The sequence below is a fragment of the Copidosoma floridanum genome, unplaced genomic scaffold, assembly GCF_036245765.1.
Source record: "Copidosoma floridanum isolate Cflo_tuat_1 unplaced genomic scaffold, Cflo_Japanese_pri ptg000026l, whole genome shotgun sequence".
Taxonomy (NCBI): Eukaryota; Metazoa; Arthropoda; class Insecta; order Hymenoptera; family Encyrtidae; genus Copidosoma; species Copidosoma floridanum.
The window spans coordinates 10,377,131-10,403,347 of NW_028321903.1; the positions used below are offsets into that span (position 1 = coordinate 10,377,131).

General features: G+C 40.8%; 3 protein-coding genes across 3 annotated transcripts; all 3 read left to right on the plus strand.

Moving 5' to 3' along the window:
* The first annotated feature begins 446 nt into the window (after positions 1-446).
* LOC149373847 (uncharacterized) lies at positions 447-2,186 on the plus strand. Its single transcript, XM_089595674.1, has 3 exons — positions 447-887; positions 930-1,284; positions 1,402-2,186. The coding sequence occupies exons 1-3, from the start codon at positions 447-449 to the stop codon at positions 2,184-2,186; spliced, it is 1,581 nt and encodes a 526-aa protein (XP_089451800.1).
* A 9-nt stretch (positions 2,187-2,195) lies between these two features.
* Positions 2,196-3,143, plus strand: LOC106645564 (uncharacterized). The gene is made up of 2 exons (XM_089595675.1): positions 2,196-2,287; positions 2,384-3,143. Exons 1-2 carry the CDS (start codon positions 2,196-2,198, stop codon positions 3,141-3,143), a joined length of 852 nt encoding a protein of 283 aa, XP_089451801.1.
* Positions 3,144-3,260: 117 nt separating this feature from the next.
* LOC149373848 (uncharacterized) lies at positions 3,261-4,859 on the plus strand. The gene has a single exon (XM_089595676.1). The coding sequence runs from the start codon at positions 3,261-3,263 to the stop codon at positions 4,857-4,859; it is 1,599 nt and encodes a 532-aa protein (XP_089451802.1).
* The last annotated feature ends 21,358 nt before the right edge of the window (positions 4,860-26,217 follow it).

Below are 26,217 nucleotides of genomic sequence, written 5' to 3' on the forward strand. Positions count from 1 at the left end.
ACCAGCTGTGGCTCGGTGGCATATTCCGCTCAAGCGTCGAATACTAATGTTTCAGAATGGACGAAGGCTGGACCGCGCTGTTCGGTGCTCAGTCGGCTCTCGCCAAGGTTGTTGGCCACCTGGCCCGCACCATTCATGAGATGGAGCCAGCCCGCTGGAGCTCGGGCATGGTAGAAGCGAGGTTGGAGTTGCTCGGCGGATATTGGGGTGATTTTCAAGCCAACCATCTCAAGCTCATCGAAGCTCCGCCACCGGAAAAGGCGTCTCGGTTGGTCCAGCTGTACACTGACGTGGAAGCGCACTACCTTGACGCACAGTCTTGCCTCTACGACGCAAGAGACTCCCTGGCGCCGGCACCTGTCCCTCCCAAGCCATTCCCGGGCCCAGGGAACCCGGCTTCAAGCCGTGGGCCTCGCTAGCCAAGAATCAGCATTCCGAACTTCTCCATGAGACGAGAAGATTGGGAGAGCTTCCGTGATCTCTTCCGAGCGCTGATCCACGAGGACTGCCAACTCACCAACGTCAAGCGCCTGTTCTATTTGAAGTCGCTCGCTCAGGGAGACGCTAAGACGGCCATCGATACGGTCCAGGTAGCCGAGGCCAATTACTCTATGGCATGGGCTCTGCTTGAAGCGTGCTACGAGCACAGCCGCCTTCTCGTCCACGACCATGTCACAGCCCTGCGGAAGATCAAGCCACTCAGAGACGAGTCTACCCGCGGGTTGCAGAGCCTCTTGGACACCCTGGAAAAACATCGCAACCAGCTTCGCGCCTTAGGTCGTCCCGTAGCCGGCTCGGACGATTGGTTTGTCTCGTGTGGAATGACTGGCATGGATCCAGCGACGAGGCGTGCATGGAAGGAGGAGCTCCGACGGTTGGAGAGTACCGTTTCCGGCTCCGAGGTTGACGTCGCCACATTTGCTACCTAGACCGACTTTCTTCGGCGCCATCGCCACGCCGCCAGCTCTGTCAAAGCTTCGCAGCCCGCACGTCACTTCAGCGGGACGGTCTCATGCTCGAACTCCTCGACATCAGGACGCAATTACCACGCCCTCGCCACGAGCAACGATACGCCGTCGTGCCTGGCGTGCCACGAGGGCCATTATCCCGGGCGTTGTGCGCAGTTCCAGGGGCTTGATGTACGCGCACGGAGGGAGCTCATCTACCAGTCACGGCTGTGCTTCAATTGCCTCCGACCCGGGCACGCTGTGAAGTACTGCCCCTCCCGGTCGGCTTGCCAATATTGCCGAGAGCAGCATCACAGCTCACTGCACGACGGTGCCCGTCGCCACCGCTTGGGGCAGCCCGACGGCTCTACATCATCAAAGCAGCCCCGCACGGACCCGCTCACCTCTTTATCGGGAGAGCACTCGACTGACGCGTCACCTCAAGCGTGACTAGCCGTGCTTCCGACCGCCCTCGTCCATCTAAGCGGTCCTCCTGGTCGTCGAGTTCCGGCCCGAGCGCTGATCGATGCGTGCTCCGAGGTCACCGTCATCTCTGCGACTCTCGCGCGCCAGGTCGGCGCACGACTAGAAACCATCGAAGCCAGCATCTTCGGGGTCGGCGGCAAGTCCGCCGTCCCCAGAGTCCGGGCCCATCTCTGCCTCGAGCTTTCAGGGCCCGCACCACCTATCGCGCTGACAGCGCTGTATTTGCCCAGGCTCAGCCTGGTATCCCCCTCCATCCCGCTGCACCCGGAGGCAATCCGGCAGTGGGCTGACTGCGAGGGCCTCGCCGATCCTTCGTTTGGCACGCCACAACGCGTTGACCTTCTCATCGGCGCCGACTACTACCACTTGCTGCTACGACCCGGCTACACTCAACGAGGAGAAATCGTCGGGCCGCGCACAGTCTTCGGCTGGGTATTGGCAGGCCGTGCCGTCGGGCTCGCTCCAGGTACGTCAGCCGTCTGTGCAGCCGCCCAATCCAACGTGGCTCCGCCTTGGCACAACGAGCTAACCGCTCTGCTACAGCGGTTCTGGGAGATGGAGGATCTTTCTCAGGCTTACCGCCGCTCAGATGAGGACATCGAGTGCAAGCGTGTGTTCGCAGATCACCGACGCACCGCGGACGGACGGTACATCGTGCGCCTCCCGTTGAAGGGCAGCTGTTCGCTTCTTCTTGGTGACAGTCTTCAGAGCGCCATGGCCTCCTTGGTAGCCCTGCAACGCCGGTTTCGGTGAAGCCCCGATATGGCTGTGGAGTATAGTCGATTCATGGCTGAATATCTCGCGATGGGCCACATGCGCCCGCTCACCAGCGCTGAGCTTGCAGCTACAGCTGGGCCCGTCAACTACATCCATCATCATAGCATCTGGCAGCATGCTGATCGCGGGCGCAAGCTCTAAATAGTCTTCAACGCGTCCAACCCGACTTCCAGTGGCCACAGCTTGAATGACGTCCTCTACGCTGGACCCAGACTCCAAGCCGCGCTCCCATCGGTGCTCATGCGCTGGCGGTGGCACCGCATCGCCTTCTGCAGCGACATCTGCATGATGTTCTGGCAGATTTGGATCGACTACCGCGACGTTGACCTGCAGCGGATCGTCTGGGCTGCCGATTCCAGCCAGCCTCCAACCCACTACCAGCTGCTCACTGTGACTTACGGCGAATCGTGCTCACCTTACCTGTCGCTGCGTACCCTCCAACAGCTATGCCAGGACGAAGGCCACAACTGGCCCGAAGCTGTGTCAGCCGCCCTGTGTGACCGCTACGCCGACGACTTTCTCTCTGGGGCCGACGACGTCACCGCGGCTCGGCGCCTCCACGACCAGCTAAGCGGGCTCATGAAGGCCAGTGGCTTTTCCCTGCGGAAGTGGGTGGCCAATGTCCGCGAGCTGCTCGACGATCTGCCTGACGACGTCCGCTTACGTCCGACCTGGGAGCAGCTCAGCGCTGAAGGCCTCGTCAGCGAGCTCGGGGTCAAGTGGGATCCACCGTCGGACTACTTTCAGTTGACACCTCCACCACTCCAGCTGCAGAGCACAAAGCGGACGATGCTCGCGGCGCTCACAGGTCTGTTCGATTCATGCGGCTGGCTCGCGCCGATCGTGTTGAATGCCAAGCTCTTGCTCCAGGATATCTGGCGCGCCAGACTGGGCTGGGACGAGCCTGCGCCGATCTCAATGACTCGCCGATAGGCGGAATTTACCGCCGAGCTCCAGGCCATCTCCACCTTCACCTTACCGCGCTGGATCGGAGTCGGGCCTTCTCCCAAGCTTCACCTGCACGGCTTTTCGGACGCCAGTCGCCGCGCGATGGCAGCCGTCATCTACTCTCGCCTCGCGCCCGGGGCTGGGCCGGCGCTCTGCCACATTCTTCTGGCTTGGACGAAGCTCTCGCCGATTCGCTCGCTCAAGCCGGCGCCAGAGACATCCACGCGCATGACGATTTCGCGCATCGAGCTCCGCGCCGCACTGATTGCCGCCAAGCTCCTGCGGACCGCTGCCGACGAGCTACGCGTACCTGTCGACCGCTGTCACGCATGGTGCGACTCACAGATCGTTCTGCACTGGCTGTGTTCCGACAGGCCAACCAACAACGTGCTGATCGACAACTATGTCGCCCAAATCCAGGAAATCCTGCCTTCGAACGTCTGGCGATACGTGCCGACCCAGTCAAATCCAGCCGACCTCGCGACCAGAGGTGCCGACATGACCGGCCTTCGCTCGCAGCGAACTTGGTGGGAGGGCCCCGCTTGGCTCGCCGAGGACGTCGACTCGTGGCCCCTAGACCCGCTCTTCGCACCAAACCAGCATTCATCCATCTGCTACGTAGTGCAGCAGCTCGACGCCAGCTACCTCGAGCAATTCTCTAACTTACGCATGCTACTAAGCTTCCTCGTACGTATTCGTCGATTCGTCCGGGGCCGCTTGGGCAGGGGCCCCGTGCTTTCGGTCGCTTCACCTCTTACGCCGACCGAACTCCACGACGCTTTTCTCGCGTGTGTATGCCTCAGCCAGGAGAGATCATTCTCGGACGACCTCCAATGTCTTCGACGGGGCGAACGTCTGCGGAAGACGAACCCCTTGGTACCGTTAGCAGCCTTCCTCGATGACGACGGGATTCTGCGCGTTAGCGGGCGGCTCGAGCATTCACCGCCGACCTACGAGGAGCGGCACCCGCCAATTCTCAGCGGCGCCTCTTTCCTCGCATCCATGGTCATCGCCTGGGCGCACTCTCGGGCGCTGCACGGTGGATACCGTGTCACCAGTGCCTACGTCTGTAAGCGCGCTTGGCTCCTCGGTGGGCTCCGGCGGATCAAGGCTCACCTCCGCAGGTGCGTCGTCTGCATCCGGCTGCGAGCGCGACCGGTGACTCAACTCATGGCCCCACTGCCGTCGTCTCAAGTCTCCCCTTCTCGTGCCTTTGCCTGCACCGGAGTGGACTACGCTGGCCCTTTCCATGTACTCTCCGCCAGAGGACGAGGAGTCTGGACCACAAAAGGCTACATCGCCGTTTTTGCGTGCCTCACCACCAAGGCCCTACACCTGGAGCTGGTCGTCGATCTCTTGGCTGCGTCCTTCTTGGGCGCCCTCCACCGATTCGCTGGACGCCGCGGTCGGCCCGGTGAGATATGGAGCGACAACGCAACTTGCTTCCGCCGCGCTGATGTTGAGCTGCGTGATGCCTTGCTGACAGCCAAGCTGGACTGGGGATTGGTCGCGGGCTCTCTCGCCGATCAAGGAATTGCTTGGAAGTTCATTCCACCGGGTGCTCCTCACTTCGGTGGCTTGTGGGAGGCCACCGTCAAGTCAACCAAAAGTCACCTCCAGCGCGTCATGGGGTCACGCCATCTCACCTACGAGGAATTTTTCATGGTGCTCGTTGGCATCGAGATGGTCTTAAATAGCTGACCACTGACACGGCTATCTGGAGACACTGGAGACCTCGATATTCTCACCCCAGGGCACTTTCTTGTAGGTGGCCCTCTCAACTCCATCGTTCTGCCCGGCCCCCCTGCGGAGAACTTGGATGCGCTCGCCCACTGGGAGCTCGTTCGGGGGGTCCGCGCCCAGTTTTGGTCCCGCTGGAGCCGAGAAAACCTCAACACACTCCAACAGCGGTCAAAATGGACTACTCCTCGCCGGAACTTCATCGTCGGCGATGTGGTCGTCCTCCACGACGCTACACTTCTGCAGTCCAGCGGATGATGGCTGATCGGCCGTGTCATCAGCGTCCACCCGGGAGCCGACGGCTTTGCTGCGCTGCTACCCTCAAGACGGCTACTGGCGTGTATAAGCGATCCATCACCAAGATGGTCTTGCTGCCTGTGTCAGCGCCTCTCGCAGCTCCACCGCCTCCAGAAGACTCCCCGACTGACCCCGGTTTGGCGGGCGGCACGTAGTTTTTCGATCCAGGATCGAGGCGGGCGGATTGTTTGGTTTCGCGCCCGAGCGCGACAGCCGAGCGAGGCGCTGCGTGCACTTCCGCCATGCTCACGGGCTTCCGCCTTGCCGGGAGCCGCCTCTGCGTTCGGGCACTTGAGCACTGCTCTCCGAGACGACCAGACGCTTGTTCCGCTCACACTCACGACGCTTCTTACGCTGTAATCAACCCGCTTGTACAATATCAAATAAAGTGTTTTACCAAACACCCCGATGCCCCCAAAACGTAAGTGATAAAACTTAGTATTGTTTGTTGTGATATAATAAGCGTAATTGTAACGTCCATTTGCCAGTGGCAAATGAACATAAATGTTTTTCTTGAATTCTTGGGGAGATAGATATATACAATCATTATTCCCGTATGCTGTTTTCAATTTCAATATTTTTTTATTTTGCTTGGCTCTCAGCATTTTTACAAAACATTTAAATGGCATAGCATTACTCGCAGCTTGCTGATCGATAGATCGAGGATGAAGAAAAATATAAGACCGTAGAACAGATAGTGATGCCAGAATGCTTGAGGTTGTGCACATATCTAAGTTTTTTTTCACGTTTTGTCTCTTAGAAACTCCAACCATGTCTCGAGTAACATGGTGGACTTGCATGCTCCACTGGGTTCATTTTTTTTCTTGGTTTCAACTTATTCATCTATTCTCTCATCAACTTCTTCTCTTAGTTTTGGCTGTGTATCATGTAATCCGACTTCCTCCTTATCTGCGGTGCTACGTCTTCTATGAGTTTGGTTCTTCAGGCTCCCATACATTAATCCTTATTTTTGATCTGCCTTCTACGTCCTGTCTTATGATATGCATCATCATGTATATCTGATCTCTTTTGCGCTCCTATGTCCGTTGAACGGTTAGTGATCTGTTTTCGACAAGATTTTTGCTATCCTTCAGGTCATGGAATTGGCTTAGGAGTCTAAGAACTGTGAGAGATTGGGTGCAAGGCACTAACAAGCTTATGAACTTCTGTTAGGGAATCTATTGTATCAAAGGTTATCTTCACCAGACAACTGAATTTTTAAAAGTTATGTTAGGTGTACTAGGTCATAGGGTTAACTCAAGAGTCCAGAGAGTTAAAAAGCTCATATCCCAAATAGTAACAAATTCATCGATTCCAATTCGTAAGACTATTGGTTTTAAAGATTTACGTTACAAGGTGTAGGGATTTTAAGAGTTACGTTAGGTGTTCTAGAGGTCCTGTTATTAGTTAAAGAGTCCAGAGACTTTGAGAGCTTATGTATAAAGTAGTGACGAGTTTATGGATTTTTATTTAAAAAGCTATTGATTGTAAGAAGTTGTATTATGGACTTGTAGAGATTTTTGAGGTTATGCAACGTGTCTGAGTAAACGACCTCTTAGAATAGAGTCTTAAAAATAGCTGACATGACACATGGAATTTATGACATATTTAAATAAAACCATTACACTCTTAACAACTTGTGTTTCATTTTTCTTATAGACATGGATGATTATTTAAGGTAAGGGAGTAAATACGAGCTAGCGGAAAATTTCTGAGCTTGGATTTGTTTTCAGCGATCTAAAAAACGCACGGTACAAGTGGTATGGATTTTGCAGTTTTTGGTTGTTGTGCTTTGTTATTCATGACTTTTTTGCTTAAAAACGAAAATTTTAGTAAAAAATAAGCAGGAGACACTTTTTTCTAAGAATTTTATGCAGAATATCATAGTATTTTTTTTATTTAAATTAATTTTTTTCAATTGGCCACCATATTGAAACCACCATTTCGAATTTCTGGACATCTGATACTGGATTAATTACAAGGGACTTCCTTTTACTAGAGTACTTTACAAGTCTATTTGATATGCCAATTTTAATTTCCTTCCTATATGAGACCAAAATCTGGAATTTCATCAAGTTAGAAAATTTTTGAAAATTTATGAGTTTTTTATCTAAAAAACAGTAGTTTTACTAAAAAATTGTAAGGAACGCTTTTTACGTAGAATTTTACGCAGAATATCGTAGCTTTCATTGTATTCGAAATTCATTTATTTTTGGACTGTCAGTGGCCCAAGTGGATCCATCATTCTAAGTTTTTTAAGGCGTCAGGTTAATTTTGGAAGAGTATAAATAGACTAAACGTTTCAGCCTTAAAATAATTGTCTAGGTCTCGATGGTTTTTGGTCATTTAAGTGGCTTGGTTAACGTGAAATGTCCAATGTACATAAAAAAAAAGTTCCCACAACCTCATCTTTACCTCATAAGTACTTCTCCTATCTTGCCTTGAAAGTGAGGAGTGAAACTTAATTTATTTCACATGTACTCACGTGTTAGTCAATATGCACACAAGTAGTAATGAGATGTTAGAGACTATTTCTTTTGATCACTCACCGTTTGTCTGCTTGATAATGTGATAACCTGTAATGAATACCCTGGTTCTCTTGGCTTTTATGCTGTTATCACCCCTGCTTGTATACTATGATCAGTTTCTTCATCTTTGATTGAATCTTTGGCCTCTCAGTTTTTAATCCTCGTATTCTCGCAGCGCTGCACTATATGTGCTTCTCGACAAAATTTTTTAAAACAAGTAAAATAAAAGAAAAAATGTTCCATACCCCAGACCTCGCACCAAATTTTTTACGCAGGAAAAAGGTTATTAAGGAGGTTCATTGTAAGATTAGTTAACACTTCTTATGTTAAAGACCTTTATTCAAGATATCACATTCATAAAGCAAAGTTGCGCGTGTACTCCTTTTCAAGGCTCGTTGTGTACTGCCCCCGAAAGACTTTCTCCTTACTCGCTCTTTTCTTCTTTTGGTCCTAAAACCCCTTGTTACGAGATGTAGGGAGAGGGAGCTTAGAGTCTTACCTGTACTTGCATATGTTATAACTGTCCATCGAAAGAAACTAAATGCAGAACTTTTAAAAAACTTTTATAAGTACAGCTTTTATCAAAGGTACTTTCTTACATAACTCTTAAAAGTAAGAGAAAATGGCAAAAAATGTTGTTTTTAATCGTAATTTCTTATTCACAAAAGTTAATTAATTTTGAGTAACTTTGGTAAGAATTAACAATGAAATGAGTTCAATAATTTGTGTCTTTTTATGATTTGGGGTATTTTGTTACATACCGAGGTTGTGTCCACATGATAAAGAAAACTAAATTCTATATTTTAATAATTGTTTTCTTATTATAGAATGGTCTTTTCTGTAAAGTTACGTATAAAATATTTAAAATTAAAGTCATGCTTGCATTTGATTAGATACTACTTTACATTAGCACACCTATTATTTCTTAACCCTCAAGACATCTCATAAGAACTGTTTTTTTTTACTATCTTGCGTGATTTTCAGGATAAGATCAATTTCTTAGTACTGAGAGGTAAGACAGTCACATTATTATTGGAATTTAGTCTAGCACTTTTGTTTTTAGTCCTGAAATAGGGCCCCATAGAGGATTAAATTAACATTTTTACAGTTCTTTCTAAAAACATCATACAACTTTTTCTAGTATCACATCTCTCCATTGCATGAAGATTTAACTGTAATATTTAAAAATTAGGCAATTCTTTTATATAATATGACATTGCACTAGGTAAGTAAACAAATCATTTCTTTTTCTTTAGAAAACCTATTATTACTGTTATTTTTGATAATCTTGCATACGTTTAATGATATTAATACGTACGATATGCTGGGCTTATCACACTGACTCCCACTGATAACAACGAGGCTATCTTAGTAGAGGGCACCAAAAGAAAGAGAACATTTCAAACCAAGAGACCAGGCGATGATTAGGAGACACATGACGAGCCTCGAACGAAAACACACGTGCTACGTTGCCTTATAAATGTGGTATCTGGAATAAAGTTCATTAAGGCATTAAGTAATGATCATTCTCGCGACGCACCTTCTTATCAATATTTTTCCCATGTAACAGTTTTAGTGCTAGGTAAAGGGTCTGGTACGAGTCAGAATTTTTTTTTTTACTTGTTTCAAAAATTTCACCAAGAACCACACATAGTGTAGTGCCACGAGAATACGATGATTAAAAAACGAGAAGTCGAGAGGCTGATTAAAGACGACAGTTCCGGTGATATTCTACAACAATAGGGCTAGGACATTAGCTGCAGATAATCACAGGATCAAGGAGGCAAGTAGCGAGCGCTGAAGGGAAATGGTCTTTAAAATTTTATTTTTATTGGTGTGCATATCCACGAGCACGTAAGTACATTTGTAATAAAATTAATTTTATCCCTTACTTCCGAGGCAAGATAGAAAGTCACTTATTAGGCAAAAATAAGGTTGTGGAAAATTTTTATTTTTGATTTATACTTAATCTTTTGTCTACTCCCCCTTTTTTTAAGTATTTTTTCTCTTCAAACTCGAAACAAAGATCGCTTGAGATAACAGACTTAAATAAGCAGTGGACTAAGAAAATTTGTGCATAACAAACGTTAAACAATGGGATTTTATAAGAAGACTTTATACAGACACAGAAAACGTCTGGAAATAATAACTCACACACATATTGGCTGGAGTATTTATCACTATTTTTGTTATTACTTCTTTTTAAACGAAAATAGACGACAGCTATTCCTATAACGATGTTTCTCCTTACTTACGACCAAACAAAAATAAAGTGCAAAGTTAAAGAAACCAAGTGAAAGACGAGCGCCACTGTTTAACTTTTTTGCCCTGCCTCTTACTATTTTTCCTGTCTGTAAATGTGAAGCTGCGACATAGAAAATTAAACGCAGCGCCGTTGCTTGTAGAGCAAATAAGCTTTGTCAGAATCAAAGAGGAAGATACAACTCACCATATGTATATGGGGAGAATCACGTCAACTGTCCCAGCGCCGTGGTGGACGGCCCACGCGGGCGTCAAACACGACGTTTTCAATTCGTCGTTTTGGTGTCAAAACTTTGATAAAAAATTATCTAAAAACATGTTCTTACATATTTTTTCCTCAGCTTTCCAGCGGTAGCATCAGTTTTTCGAAAATTTTTTCCCATAACCTCGAAAAATGCACTTGTTTGAAAAACACGTTTTATCTCCATGATCTTTAACTTTTGGAATTCTTATGATAGTCTAGATCGAAAGATGAGACATTTTTACGTAGATATCGACAATAAAAAAAGAGGGGTTTTTTGTTTTTATAACGTATTTAAACGACAAACGAGACGATGCGAGCCATTGCGGCCGGGCCACGCACGGCAGCAGCGCGTCCGCCGTGTGTCGTCTGCTACGTTGAGTCTGTTTGGCTATATAATATATAATAGTGCCAGGGACCCAGTCAACCTACCACTGTTCGAGAAAATGATGCAAATAGTTGCGCAAGCAATAGGACTGGAAAACGAATTACTTCTTTTAGGCACCCTCGCGAATAGGCTGAAAGGAAAAGCAGTCGAACATTTCGCTACAAGATTAACGCAGTTAAAAATAGTTAAAGAGTTCATTAGAAAGCTCTCAAATAGAAACTGCAGCATTACCAATGCAGACTTACCCATGGTAAAATTTAAAATAATAATTCAAAAAGTCAGCGAAGTTGAAGAGTGGAAAGTTCGAACCCAGAAATACTAGGGAGAGCAATCATAGAGGCATTTAAATTTAGGCTTGTCATACCAGTATGTGCACTGACCGCATACAATAAGTTAACAACTGAGTGGGGTGACTAGTAAACTTAGAAAAAAAGGAGAAAAAACAACGAAAATCACAAATAGGGCACAAGGACAAGTAGCAGCAGCAAACCAAAATGCTGTATATACTGCGATGGCCAAACCAGGCATTCAGTCAAAAAATGCCGAGAACCGCTAGTGGTGATAAGCGACAGGAAAGTTTCAAGGGATAACGAAAGAGAACTAAAGAGAAACTGCAATTATTATCAGAAACCGGGACACTATGCGAGAGACTGCCACTCACGCAAGAAAGACAGAGGGGAAGAGAAGAGTCGGCCAAACTAGGGATATAACCAACCCACGGATAACATCCACACCAACAGAAGCGTCTATAATTACAGGAGCAGAAACGATAATTTTTATAACCATCATTACAATAATTACAATAATTATTATAGGGTCTACATCAACGGCCGAATAAAGTTTTATTATAGGAATAATAATTATAATGTTAGTTAATGTTATTAATAATACTTATAACGGCAACCACAACGAGGGAGACTCATACAATAATAACAATAGAAGCACATTAAACCGTTATGGAAACGGATACAAGAATCAAGATAGCGGAGATGGCTATGCTACGAATTTTGTTAGAAATGGGCTACCACAGGAAAGGGGCCCACAACAGCAAGGAAACGGTGTGTACGTCCCTGACAGAAAAAGAAATCCAACCGCAACTTTAAACTCGCAAGATGTTCAGCGTGGTCCTCAATCGTTGAACATAAATTAGAAAAAGAGACGAAGAGAAAAATGTCTGGAGAGGGAAAATGTGCAAGAGAGAGGCCGCAAAAGGCGGAGCAAAGAATTGAGGAGGCAGAAACGCACATCAACAGATTAAGTACTTAGCAGTGCAGAGAAGAATAGAACGTAATTCTGCAAAGTGCGAAGACACTTCAACACAGCAATGGGGGGGGGGGTGGTCAGACCTACGAGGGAAGGCCCACAAAAAAGTTATCGAGTAAAAGTGCCAGACCAACATGTAGAGAATGACAAACCTAAGTTTTCAGAGCCTGACAAAAAAAAGCAGCTTCCAAAAATAACTATAAGCCTCGCGGGAACAGGGCATGTTGGATACCACAAGTAGAAATTTCGATTATCAAGAAAAATTTAAAAAATAGTCAGTAGATATCAAGTAGCTATTATAGGCGTGACACGGAGCACGTAAAACACTGGGCATGGTACAGGATTAGTTGCACGAATTGAAGTGCATATTACATGTCGTCCCCTATGATTTTCCAATTGACGTGGAAAGATTCATAGGGTCGAAGACTTTTAGGCAATACTGAGGCCAAATAAGCACCTTCAAGAATATGATTAGATTAGATAGCGTAGAGATGCCACTGATGAAGCGAGAGTGTTTTAAGATACCTGCTAAATCGAGATGAATAATTTATGCGCAAATGATAAAAAGCAGATATGAATCAGAAGATGGCTGGATACACCTCCGCAAGATGGAGAAAGGAATATTGTTCAGAAATTTTACAGCCAGAAATATTATTGGAAAAATAGTTGCAAAATCTAATATTATTAGTAATGAGATGAAATACGTGCCTGTTCTGGAAGTAGGGCTGTTAGATTACGAAAAAATTTACGAGGAGCATTGAGAAAAAGTCAAAATGGACAATGTCAAAAGCTTGGGAAAGCAGTGATAAGGTTATTTTATGAAGAAAAAAATTATCATAAAGAAAGAACAAAAAATTTTGCAAAAGACAAAGAGGAGCTAGAGAAATCAAAACGAATAGATAAGATAGTGCAACTCATAGACACAGCCGGTTACGACCATGAAGAAAGAGAACATGTGAAAAGACTGATCAAGTCAAACCCTTTCGTGTTTGGCCTTGACAGAAAACCTCTCAAGGCAACATACCTTTTAAAATATTAAATTATAACAACGTTGGATACACATATCGTGGCGTAAAGATTCAGATATCCACTGACGATAAGGGATCAAATGAAAATCAAAATGAGGAAGATGCTTGAACAAGGGATAATTGAACCTTCTACCTCGCCATAGAGCTCGAGCACCTCGATAGTGGCAAAACAACCAGGGCCAAACAACAAAAAAAGGGTGAAAGTAGTCATAGATTTTTGACTAATAAATAAAGTTACAGTGGGTTCATGTTACCCGATACCGTTTCAGAGTGATACTTTAGAGTACCTAGCATCGGCACGTTACATTACGGTAGTGGATCTCAAATCGGGATTTTTCCAGGTGAAAATACACGAAGACAATGCACATACGACCGAGTTTTTCGGCCCAGATGGGCATTACTAATACAAAAAGATGCCCATTTGATTTTAGGATTTGTCAAACATATTTGTTAGGGCTATTGAACCCTAAAAGTGTCAATTCTAGAAAAAAGAAACGAAGGTGCTCCATCACATTGTAGGTAATTGTCAGATAATAACTGTTCTAAAGAAATTTAAAGCTGCCAGAAATTACCCTTAACCTACAAATGTATAAAAAGTATAACAGTTTACAGGATTCGTTGGCTAATACAGGTGATTTATCAAAAATTGTGCATAAATTGCCCAACCACTATCAAGGCTCCTAAAAGCCGGTATTGTATTTAAATGGGGTGGTCAAGGACAGGTGTTTAAAATCTTCGTGGATACACTGTGCAGTGGACCTGTAATTATTGACCTTGATTCTTAAAAACCCTTCATTGTCACGACAGACGCATCAAATTATGGGACTAGAGCGATTCTTGGTCAGAGAGAAATCATGAAAAATAGACCGTGCGAGTACGCGTTTCTCTGTCTCAAAGGGAGTAAGCTCTGCTACTTAACATACATAAACAAGGAATTGTTGGCGATTGTATTTGCAAAAAACTAATTAAGATCACACCTATACGGACGCAAGTTCAAGCTGGTTACAGACCACGAGCTGTTTAAGCACTCTCATTGATCTGAAAAACCACACATTTCTTGTAACAGACTCAAAGTGGAACGAGAGGGTATAAGTTTCAACTCATATACCGTCCAAGCGTAAACAATAAGCCTCCCGACGCATTATCATGAAACCCAATACTACAAGAGGGGAAAGTAATTCTTGAAATGTCACGCGAAGAGCTATATTAGCCAGCGGACAAACAAGAAAATGAATAACTGGCCGATAGTGATGGACTACTGGCACAAAAAAACAAATAGGGAAGGTGCAGTTAATCAAGAAAAATCCAGCGATTATAGTAGAAAACCTAGGCTTAATTCAGTGAACTACATTAACGTGTAAAGTAATATTGTATAGAGATTGGAGTCAGCTATTCGAGGAGTTAAGACAGTTTTTACGAGTACAGAGGTAAGCTAGCTTGGGCAGCCATGTTGGGCCTTTGTTCCTCACTACGAAGGCAGAGAAGAGAAGAGAGAGGAAGAGAGACGAACCAGAGGCAGACGCGGGCTGAGCATTGGTGCAGCACGTAACACTCTCTTTCTCTCTCTCTCTTTATCCCTGTCTGCTTGTCAGTTCAGGCTGTATCCAGCAAGTATGCTGAGCAGCAAAAGCTTCTCTAGTAGACGCATAAATAGTTGCGCATTTTCTCTTTGTACTTGAAGTTGAGACCTTCTTTCTAGTAAAACTTATATAAGTTTTCTGTTCTTTGGATAGCCTTTTGCTCCCGACTACAGCGAAGTGACTGGTGTCCCTTGATACTGGAGGACGTAGTGGTCGTGGATTCCTAGTACTTCCAACTCTCAACAGGCCCTTTACACCTGCTGCATGTTATCGATAAGCTCGCTGCTGATATAGCTGCGGGCTACCCGCTGCGCTTGCTGCTCCAGGACGTTGATATGGTCGCTGCTGGTATAGCTGAAGGCCTCTAAGCACTCTCCACCATCGTGGAAGAGATTTGAAGGTTAGGAACGCCTGTTTTCTTTGGTGTTTATAGCCAACTTCAGGTTCACCTTACTATGGAGATTTACTCGTTGTTGAGTTTCTTCAAACAATCGCATTGTATATTTAAGATACAAATGCTATTCAGAAAATGAATTATTAGGATTTAAGGTTTAATTCAAAGTTGCTTAGACATTATAGTTACATTGATTAGAAAAATTTAGTCAGAAAATACGCGATTTTAAACCCCAGTTACAGTCCAGGAGAGTTATACACATAATTATGGAAAATTTAATTTTGATTTATCAACAGAATTGTTTTTAAATCTTTGGTTTTCTAAGTTATAAGTATATCTATTAATTAAAAGTTTCTGTGTAACAATGGATAGTTGACATAGCAAACAATCTTTTGTTTTTGATAAAATTAGTCATGTTTTCGAAAACTTTAAAGAATTGGGTAGTTAAAAAATGACTCGAAGTCAAGCTAATTCTAGGATAACACAATTAGAATGGAACTTCGAAGTCTTTCAAAAAACTTATGAGATCATGTTAACCTTAGAGGTCGTAGATCTTAACTATTTGTATTTCACTTTAAAGTTAATAGATTTAGTGGAAGATCAATATTACTCTGAGTTAGGTAAATTTGAGAATCACCTTTACAGTCTGTCTGATATTGAAAGAGAGAACCCACCTCTTAATTTGGATCCAATTCCTAGTAACATAGGTAAGTAGTAATAATTCCTTACCTAAGTTAGACATAGCTAAGTTTGATGGTCACCACTCAAATTGGAAAAGTTTTAGAGATATGTATAGAGCGTTGGTTCATAGAAAAGAGCACCTTGCTGCTATTGTTAAGTTCTATTATCTTAGAACTCATGTGATAGGTGAAGCAGAAGATCTGATAAAGAATATCTCATTAAGAGAAGCTAATTATATAAATGTCTGGAATATTTTAATTAATTTTTACAATGGTAAGCGCCGATTAGTGAGTAACTACACTAATCAATTGATCAATAGTATCCCCATAAAAGCTGAGACATTTTTGGAAGTAAAGATACTAAGCAAAGAAACATTTGGTCCAATCAATGCTTTATCAGCTTCAGGTAGAGACTTAGAAAATGGTGATGTTATAATTTCACTGTCAGTAAATTAATTTAACCTTTTGATAAACAAAAATTGGCAAAGACATTTAGGTAACTCAAGTGATATCCCTACTTTAGATCAGTTGAGAGCCTTTCTCAATACTCAAATCATTACGTTCGAATCATATCAAGTAAAACCTGCTGAAGTTAATAGTAAGCAAGAACAAAACAGAAATGTTCTCAATTCTCATCAAGTCTCTGAGTCAAGTAGTCAGAGTTTTGGATGCCCTAGTTGCTACGATAGTCACTCTTTACGGAACTGCAAGAGTTTTCTAACATGACCCCAAAAAACAAAAGTCTATAGTTCTCACAAGCTTACTTTATTTCAACTGTCTGGGTAAACAAAAGATCAAGGATTGCACATCTGATAAGACTTGCAGTCACTGCAAAAGAAAACGCCAAACCTTATTACACTATGACACTAGTGTTTAAGGTGATCTACAAAAAACTCAGAAGCATGATGAAACAAAGTTCGTGAATAGTTCCGTTCCTCTTCCAGCTTCTAGTCATAATACTTTTGTGGTTAAATTGGTTAAATCTGATTCTTTGGGCACTTTGTTACCTACTGCTTTGGTTAAAGTTGTCTCTAATAGTTGCACCAGTTACCTGATAAGAGCATTGGTTGATAAGTGTTCACAACGTTCTGTCATTACACAATCATTCTGTGACTTGGTGAGTTTAAAGCAGAGCAAAGTTAATTATCAAATAGCTGAAGTAGGTGGAGAGTTAAGAATTACTCCTAAAAAGGAGTAGTTTTTTATATGTTGTCAAAGCATAATGACAATTTTAGATATCGTATTACAGCTTTAGTTCTTCCTAAAGTGTCGTCATATCAACCTCCAAGAAGTTATTGTGCAATAGATCTAGTCTACCTCCAAGACGTACAATTGGCTGATCCTAATTTTCTGGGTCAAAGAAAAATTAAGCTTCTGTTAGATTCATCTGTTTATGCTCAAATAGTCAAAGACGAAGTTAGGAGATCTAACTTAAAACGGCCCATCGCCACCTTTAGCTCCTTAGGTTTGATAGTGTCGGGACCTATCAATTGTAAGTTTCCAAAAATAAATCGGACGATTGTAAATTCTATAGAACAAGTTGAAAATTCCTCTGTCGATATCTTGTTCAAACGGTTCTGGGAACTTGAGAAACCTATTAAGGTTGGCTGTACTCCAACACCAACGAAGGTTGATTGCGAAAAGAAATTCCTCAGAGGTTGGAAACGAAATCAGAAAGGTAGATATATCATCAGGTTACCTTTAAAAAATAACGAGCCCATGGACAGTTTTGAAATGTCGTAGTTTTAAGGCAGCTAATTATATGTTGAAATCTATTGAAAGAAAGTTTTAAAAGGATTCTAAGCTGCAGTCTAATTGTTGTAAGTTCTTGAAAGAATATTTAGACTTAGGTCATGTAAAACTTAGTTGTGAGGAAAAAACAAAGTGTTTTTTACCTCATTTCGCCGTTTTGAGAAATAAAAGTATGACTACGAAGCTTAGAGAAGTATTCAATGGTTCATGCTAGGTTAACCCTAGTGGATCATTGAATGATTTTCTTCTCATTGGATCCAACTTATTGTATAATCTCTTTGACTTAGTTATGCGGTGGCGTATTTATTCCCATGTCTTTATAGCCAACATAGAGAAAATGTTTAGGCAAATAGGAGTTAATGTCCCTGATCAGGTTTTTCAGTCAATTCTCTAGCGTTTTGACTCATCGCAAGATATTCAAGCTTACAAACTCACAACAGTGACTTATGGTTTAGCTTGTTCTCTATACCTAGCTTGTAGGGTGATCAAACTGTTAGCCAACGATTATCGAGATCAATATCCTAAGGGAGCTAGCGTTCTTAATTTAGAAATTTATATGGATGACGTCTTGTCAGAAGAGCACAGTGCGAATGAAGCTAAAGTTAAACTAAATGAGTTAAATTGTATAACAGAATTAGGGAAAATTTCTTTGAGGAAGTGGTCTTCCAAAAGTCCCGATTTACTTGAAGACTTGCCAATTTCATTCCTTTCAAATTTTCCTGTAGACTTAAAAGACAATAAAGAAATTACTTTAGTAGTAGGACTGATTTGGGATCCTCATGCAGATAACTTGTGTTTTAAGTTAAATAGTTGTGAACTAGATATCTCACACACAAAAAGAAGGCTTCTTTCCAAAATCTCAAAGATATACGACCCTTTAGGTTGGTTATCACCTACTATTACTGTTGTTAAGATGTTTATGCAGTCGTTGTGGTTATATAAATTAGGTTGGAATGAAGAACTTCAAGAAAATATAGTACTCACTTTAAATAAATGGCTAAAGGATCTTCCAAAGTTAAAAAAGTTTAAAATTCCTCGTTGGAATGGATACTCTCCTGATCACGATGTTATCAAAATTCATGGATTTACGATGCCTTTAAGTAAGTCTATGCCGTAGTTGTTAATTTAAAAGTTATAAAATCAGGAAAAACTTCTGTTAGTCTTTAGTCACCAAAACTAAAGTGGCTTCACTCAAAGTAGTTAGTACCCCGAGATTGGAGTTGTGTGCTGCTCATCTGTTGGCTAAGGTTGTTCACCATTACATAGAAAATTGTGTGCTTAGTTTTTCAAAGGATAATTTACATCTTCAGACTGATTCAAAGAATATCTTGCATTGGTTACATTCTTAACCTAGTAAATGGTGTACTTCCATGGCCAACAGATGTTCAGAGGTTACTCCACATAACAGCTTACTGCTTAAGACTCACTTTTAGGTATCGTTTAAGAGTACTTAGAAGGAAGAAACAAAGTGATATTCAATCTTTGATAACAGTGGAAACTAGATTGAAGTTGTTAAAATTAAGTTTTTTGCTTAATGAATTGGACTTAATACTTACCAATACTGAGGTAGAAAATGCTTCATTATTTTGGATTTTTGTACATCAACAAATTTATTTTATGTCTGAGATAGCAATCCTTGGGAAAAATGAAGGAAATCCTCTAAAAGATCAGATTGCCTTGCCTTTTCAAAGTACTATCATTAGATTTAAACCTTTTCTCAAAGAGCAATTTCTTAGACTGGGAGGTAGAATAGGGAGTTGCTTATATTATAACACCATTTACTTTTAGCCCCTGATAATTACTCCGTTAAATTGTTGATTTCTCGAACGCATTCTGCCACGTTACACGGAGGGGTTCATGTTACCTTGACCACGTTGCGGCGGAGGTTTTGGATTTTGAGAGGTCGTCAAGTAGTTCGTTCATTTATCAAAAATTGCATAAAATGCAAACGATACTCTTCCATTACTTTAAGTCAACAAATGGCTGACTTACCTAAAGAAAGAGTTATGTCAACTCCTCCCTTTTGTAAGACAGGGAAAGATTACGTAGGTCCCTTTAAAGTTCGACTATCGAAAAGTCGTGGTAAAGGCACTTAAAAAGGCTATATCACCGTTTTTATATGTTTAGTCACAAAAGCAGTTCATCTAAAGTTCATAGAAGATTATTCAAGTGCTGCTTTTGTCACTGCCTTTTAGTGGTTTACCGCAAGACGTGAATATTGTTCTGACCTTTATTGCGATCAGGGAACAAATTTTGTTAAAGCTTCTAGAGAATTAAGAGAATTATGGGAGGTTTTTAGTAAATCACGGAAATTAGCTGAGAATCTCATTAGATTAAACACAAACTGGCATTTTCATCTTCCCTCAGCGCCCCACTTTGTAGGTCTGTGGGAGGCTGCCGTTAAGTCTTGTAAATTTCATTTGAAACGCCTAATAGAGAAACAAGTTCTAACTTTCGTTGAGTATTTAACTCTACTGTGTCAAATTAAAGCTTGCATGAATTCTCGACCTTTGACACCTACTGATTATCCGACGATTCAAAGAAGTTAAGTGCTCTGTCCTCTTCCCATTTCTTGATCCAACAGCCTTCGTTTTTAGTTCCAGAACCTGACATGCTACATGAAAAGCTTTAAGCTTTCTTTGCATAGTCGTTTGAAACTGATATCTCAGTTAAATCAACATTTTTGGAAGCGTTGATCAGACAAATATTTAACTTCTCTCATGTCGCGTTCTAAATGTCTTAAACATCAGGTTTTACTACAAATTGCCGATTTAGTTCTGAATGAATATAAGTTAAATTCTCCTGGACTGTGGCCTTAAGGTCACGTTGTAAAAACTTACCCTGGAAAAGATGATTTAATTCGGGTAGTCAAAGTTAAAACTTCTTCATCAGAATTCAACAGATCAGTTGTAAAGTTAATTCTGTTGCGAAAAAATGGGTTGATTAATGAATGATTATTTCTAGTGAAAATTAATTCATAAATTCAAACTACTAATGGCTACTGAATCATGTTTACGATCAAAAGCGTTAGTCATAGTACCCTAGTTTTTTGATCTATTTGAAAGTAAGATTTCTTTATAACTAAGCCATTTCATTTATTTTTGTTTAATTATTTTGTCTTGAAAATCAAAAGAAAACCATTTCTATTTAAATAAGTTTCAATTCTCGTTCATGGTTCCGTAAATTTACGGGGGGAGAATGTTCAAAATTAATACTTTATTTTGAATTTGAGTTATGAATGTAATGTACACACGTAAGCGTGTGTGTAATCAATTCTTAAAGATTGTCATTTATTGTTTAAATTAAATAACGTTCCATGAAGTCTTACTCTCTTTGTGCACCAATCACTGTCAAGAATAAGTTTCTAAGACCACCAATCGTAAGCTTACAAGCGTGTGAATGATCAGCCAATTACGTAAGGCTAAGAGAGCTAGAAGAAGGTTAGCAGCGTTAGACAGGTAGTCCACCTCTGTAGATCTCTTGAATAGGCAGCTAATGTTGCATCTTTTTCTAGAAGAAGCTTCTAGAGAATTACTTTTTTATAGCCGCAAACGTCATTCAAAAGTTTAAGAAAAACTTAGTTAATTCATTTAATCTAATTTTAATTATTTAATTTCTTTTCTTTGTTCATGAGAACATCTCTTTTACTTTCTCACAGTGTAAATTTACTGTTTTACTGATGTTTATTTAAATGTATTGGAGTTAAGTTACAGTGCAAATAGAGTGTTCTTCTCTTCCAATATTAGATGCTCCTGCTCCTTTCTTAGAGAATCTCAAGACCGAGACGATTCAACCCTAGCTCACTAGGTTATGCAGTCTACTCCAAGCCGTAGTTCAGCATACAGTAACATTCAGAAGAAAAAAGGAAGTTATGGAATAAATAAATTAGGCCGTGGACAAAGTTTTACAAACGAAAGAAAAAGTGCAAAAGGTATACAGAGCAGTAGTGGGCCAAGAAATTTATAGTCAAACTGCAGCTGCGCAAGTGATTCAAGGACAACTAACAGTAGCGGATATGGAAAAAGATACAAGAATTGATAGTTTTGAAATGAACCACCACAATTGACACAAATAAATATCCAACAGAACAAATAACAGTCACAACGTTTGGGAACCATAAAAAAAAAATACAGAATATTAAAAATTTTGAAAAAAAAGTAGGAAAAATAATGGAAAAAGGGTTAAAAATATTCGAAGACTTGATAACCCTAAAAGACGAGGTGTCAAATATGATAGAAGAGTTTGAATAAATAGCCAAAGAACTCGTCACGAAATTAATGAAAGCAACTGATATAATACACTTAGCAAGTTGAAGCGTGACACACCTACCAGAGGAAGCATTAACAGCTGTGTTAGAAGCCTAAGTCTTAGCAGAACAACTAAAATTGGAATTTAAATTCGTAAGGAAGCAAAGTGCCACAACAGAGAAAGAAATTGGAAAAACTTTAGAGACAATGTCCGTAGCACTTAATAGTTAAATCATGTACCATATAAAAATACCTTTGGTTACAAAAGAGGATTTTGATCTCCTCAGAATATTATTATTACCAGTGGAACAAGACGAATTTAACGCAACAGACATTATGGCCTACTCACAGCCTACATACGAATACGTCGCAGTCAGTACTAAAACGAAAATAAAATGGTACAAAAGCGAGTACTAATAAAACCGGCACATAAAATAGAGAAAAACCATCCTTGTTACATAAAGTTAATCCTGTGTTACAAAAAAAAAATCCGGAGGAATGCCCGACAATGTTAGCCAATCTTAAAGACACTTACTGGACTCGCCTACATGCAAAAACCAGCATGCTTTCAGCACTACGAGAGAGTAGAAAATACACGTGCAATAAGAGCATACAGAGCATATAACATTTAAAGTTTCAAACGCAGAAGTAGTAAATTTAACAGAAAATTGCATGGCTTAAGTGGCATAAACAAAATTGAGTCCAGGATTAGTGAAAGGCAAGAGCCTAATAGTCAAATTTGAAGACTCAAATTTGAGCGTAGAAAAAATAATACAGGGTTTAATAGGAATAAAAGGAAACTAAAGGCGGAAGCTTATGGCTATAAAAATAAAAAGGGATGGATTACAGAAACTTGGCAATGAAAAGCACGGGCCTGAAGAAAACTTAAAAAGAGGCAAAAAGTTAATGGACCTGGTCCAACGCATGCGCAAGCTCTTGCAAACACAGGCAGAGAAATCCGATTGAAAAGAATACGCGTGGGTGGCAGCAGATATAGCACTGGGCATGGTGGCAGGGTTATTCAGATTCCTGAAATAGGGAGGTCCCTTAATATTAAATTTGGTTTAAATGTTTGCAGATAGACAACGCAGAAGCAATACAGAAAGGAAAGGGACTACGGCAATGAATTCCTTAGTGCCTTAGCTGACGTCTATCAAAACGCGGACAAGGACTTCAAGACACGTCATGGACATCCTGGTAGTCATGATAGAAGCACCCTCCAAAAGTCGTAAGTCCACATCAAACATGAAACACATGACATAACAAAGTTATTCTCATTACCAAGAGAACAATAAATAAAACGAGAAAATAGAAAATAATAAGTAAAATATAAGTAAAATAATAATAATAATGATAATAATAATAACAATAAAAATATATTAACAATATTGCTGTGATGATAATATGAATATTATACTAGTAGTAATATAACAAGAGTTATAACAACAATAAAAATAATAATAATGACAAAGCGAAAATAAGTCCAGAAGTTGCTCGACTGTATCGGGAGGTGCAGTCCATAGAAAGAGACTCAGATGAATTGTTTTGTACTAAAATATGTAATATTACGAAAGTTATGTCAAGGGTTATTAAAAAAAAAAAAAAAAAAAAAAACTACTGTTGATTACAATATATGAAGATTGTCGCTGTAATGATTATGATTATAAGAATGGCAGTAACAATAATCACATTAATGAACAGAGAAAAATAAGCACAGCGAGTCATTTGACTGTATCAGGGGTCGTAGTCCGTAGAACTAAGACAGGAATAAATTTTCTTTTCTCTTTAATACTAATGGTAAGAAATTTTTGTGGAAATTTTTTATTGATAAATAAAGGAATGATGAATTGGCGCATGTTAAATTATAAAATAAAAGCTTCAAGTAAAATAACCTAATGTATGATTCCAAATTTATTATTTTGTACGTGAAACAACACTTAGTGTAAAGTAGTATTAAGCAAATGCTGGATTCACGGCAATTTCATAAATAATTGTATTATGAGGCAAAGCGCATACATTACCAATTTTGTTATACACTCAGCATACGATGATAGAGAACTAGATGATTGAAAGAGTGAAAATAATAATTAAAAGAGAACAGCGGTTCCCTACAACCGAATGGAAGAATGAGTGTATTCTCAATAATGTAAACAACACGGATAACGGAATACAACACAGCACACACATGCACACTTGCAAACAAATTTACAGACTCAACACCGTAAAAGTCAAAAAGCCAGCGTCGTCAAGGGCGATGACATCACAGCCTCGGACGTATTACGGACGATATGCTGAGCATATTACACTGACGCCCCCCGGTATAAACAGGGCTATTCTTGCAGAGGGCACCGAAAGTAGGGGAAACAGGGGCATGTTAGGCGCAGCTAGGCTTTAATTGGGACACTTGGCAGTTGGCAGTGGGGTAGTGGGCAGTCAAGGGTTACCAAACCAATAGACCGGGTGATAATTAGAAGACACATGACGAGCCTTAAACGTAAACAAATGGGCGACTTTGCTTCATAAATGTAATATCTGGAATGAAAGTCTTCAAAAAATAAAGTATTGATGATTCTCGCACCCCATCTCTTCACCAATTTCGCCAGGTAACAATATGGTATATTTTTTAATATTTGTCAGTTACGTTTGCCCATGAGCATGAAAAATAGTCCTGCATTTTTTAAATTATTTTATCCATAGGAAATAATTTTTATTCTTATTATAGTATATCAAAATTTTATTATTATACTTCTATGACGTAAATTGCAAAAAAATATGTCACCCTCACTGAAACACATTTTTAAATTTTTTTGTCTTGTAATTCATGACTTTATAAGTAAAATAAGCCTAGTTTTGAGGGTTAGTCTTGAACAAAATCTTTTTCTCACAATGGAGGACATACATGGGATTTTTCGTAGATTTCCTCGTATATAACTTTATTTGATACCTCTAAAGAAGTTTTAACTTATAAAAACAGAGTTTAACAAACTTAATTTACTTATTTTTTCTTTAATAATTCATCTTCATTTAACATCAAGGTCAGAATATTTACACCAACATGATCTTATACTAAAAATAATATTGTTATCTCGATTAACTCAAATTATGTGAGATTATGGAAGTTGAACAGACTTAACTTATTTATTTCTTAATCAAAAATTTATCTTAATTTAGCATAGAGGTCACAATTTTCTCTACCAATAAGATCTTATATCAAAAATAACTTCATTACCTTAAATGTCGTTTGTTTTTATTAAGATGATTAAATTTCTTAAGATAATTTATTGATGATGAAATAATACAAAATTGCTTTGAATTTTTTTATCCTAAATAAAGTTAATTATTACTATGAGAATTTGTGTATAGTTATTTATAAACTAAAAATATTAAATTCTATGAGGTCTTCTCATGTTTTGTTGTAACTTAATTTTTACTTATAAAACAGAATGTAATTTTTTAATTTTATGAAGATTTTTACGTACGATATGCTATTTTTGCTTACGTAACAGTTTTGGTACTAAGTGTGGGGTACAGTAAGAGTCGGAATTTTTTTTTTCTTGCTTATTTTACTCGTTAAAAAAAAAATTCCGCCGAGAAGCACACATAGTGCAGTGCCACAAAAATCAAACTTGAGTGCCGGAACGGACCCAAACAGGACAGAGGTAAACGGGTAGCTGTTTATACGAGCGATTCTCGACATCAACGATCGGAAAGTCTACGCACAGAAGGTCAAAGCAACTTCGGAAAAGACCAGCAAGAAGGTAGCAGTTTATTGCAGTCACATCCGTATTCCTGACGCTCAATGCCAAAAAGGGGAGTAGTAGCCAGAAAAGGATGATATTCAGCACAATCATTCTGGCAGTGGGGGTACTGTTGACTTGGTAAGTAAGTTGTTTAAATTTTTGTATCGTTTTTATTTTCCCTGACCCCGAGACAAAATATATAAAACTTAGCATAACAAGCATAAAACAAAGGGATCTCATTAGTGGGCTCGTACAGATATAGGAAATATTCGAAAATAATTATATAATAATAATAACTCGCAACTATATAGATCACTATTTTCAATACTATAATTTTTATTAAAAAAAACAGACTACAGATATTCTCAGAAAAATATTTTGTCCTATTTATCACCAAACAAAGAGAGAGCACAAAATTAAAAGAAACCGAGTAAAAGACACACGCCGCTTCTTTGCTTTCTTGTCTCGCCTCTTACTATTCTTTTTGCGATATTATTATTTAGCCGCTCTATACGTAATTAAATGTCATCTTGTAATTAAGAAAATACATAAGCTTTGTAATAATCAAAAAAGAAAATACGTTTCGCGACACGTACATACAAAAAGAAGAGAAAAAGTAGGGAAAAAAATGACTTATCTTGGCGGCATTACCCATGAGTCAGAAAGCGAGAACGAAATCCTAGATAACACGATAATCGACACGTGCAGGCAAGACCTTAGTAATAAAAAACAAAAGAAAAACATGGCAGAACAGATGTTAGAATGAGAACTCGAACCAGAAGGGTGCGAGAAACTGAACGCCCTCGATGAAAGAACGAAGGCAATAGTAATGGGCCTGTTTTCAAAAATTAGTGCAAAGCTAAAGAAGACAGAGGAAGTGGGCGTGCCATTCACAGCGTTCGCAGGGCCCATCCAAAAT

Coding starts and splice junctions, on each gene's coding strand:
- LOC149373847 (XM_089595674.1), top strand. CDS start 447: ATGAGACGAGAAGATTGGGAGAGCTTCCGTGATCTCTTCCGAGCGCTG. Junction 888..929: donor TCCGACGGTTGGAGAGTACC/GTTTCCGGCTCC, acceptor TTTGCTACCTAG/ACCGACTTTCTTCGGCGCCA. Junction 1,285..1,401: donor CTCACTGCACGACGGTGCCC/GTCGCCACCGCT, acceptor AAGCGTGACTAG/CCGTGCTTCCGACCGCCCTC.
- LOC106645564 (XM_089595675.1), top strand. CDS start 2,196: ATGGCTGTGGAGTATAGTCGATTCATGGCTGAATATCTCGCGATGGGC. Junction 2,288..2,383: donor GAGCTTGCAGCTACAGCTGG/GCCCGTCAACTA, acceptor CCCGACTTCCAG/TGGCCACAGCTTGAATGACG.
- LOC149373848 (XM_089595676.1), top strand. CDS start 3,261: ATGGCAGCCGTCATCTACTCTCGCCTCGCGCCCGGGGCTGGGCCGGCG.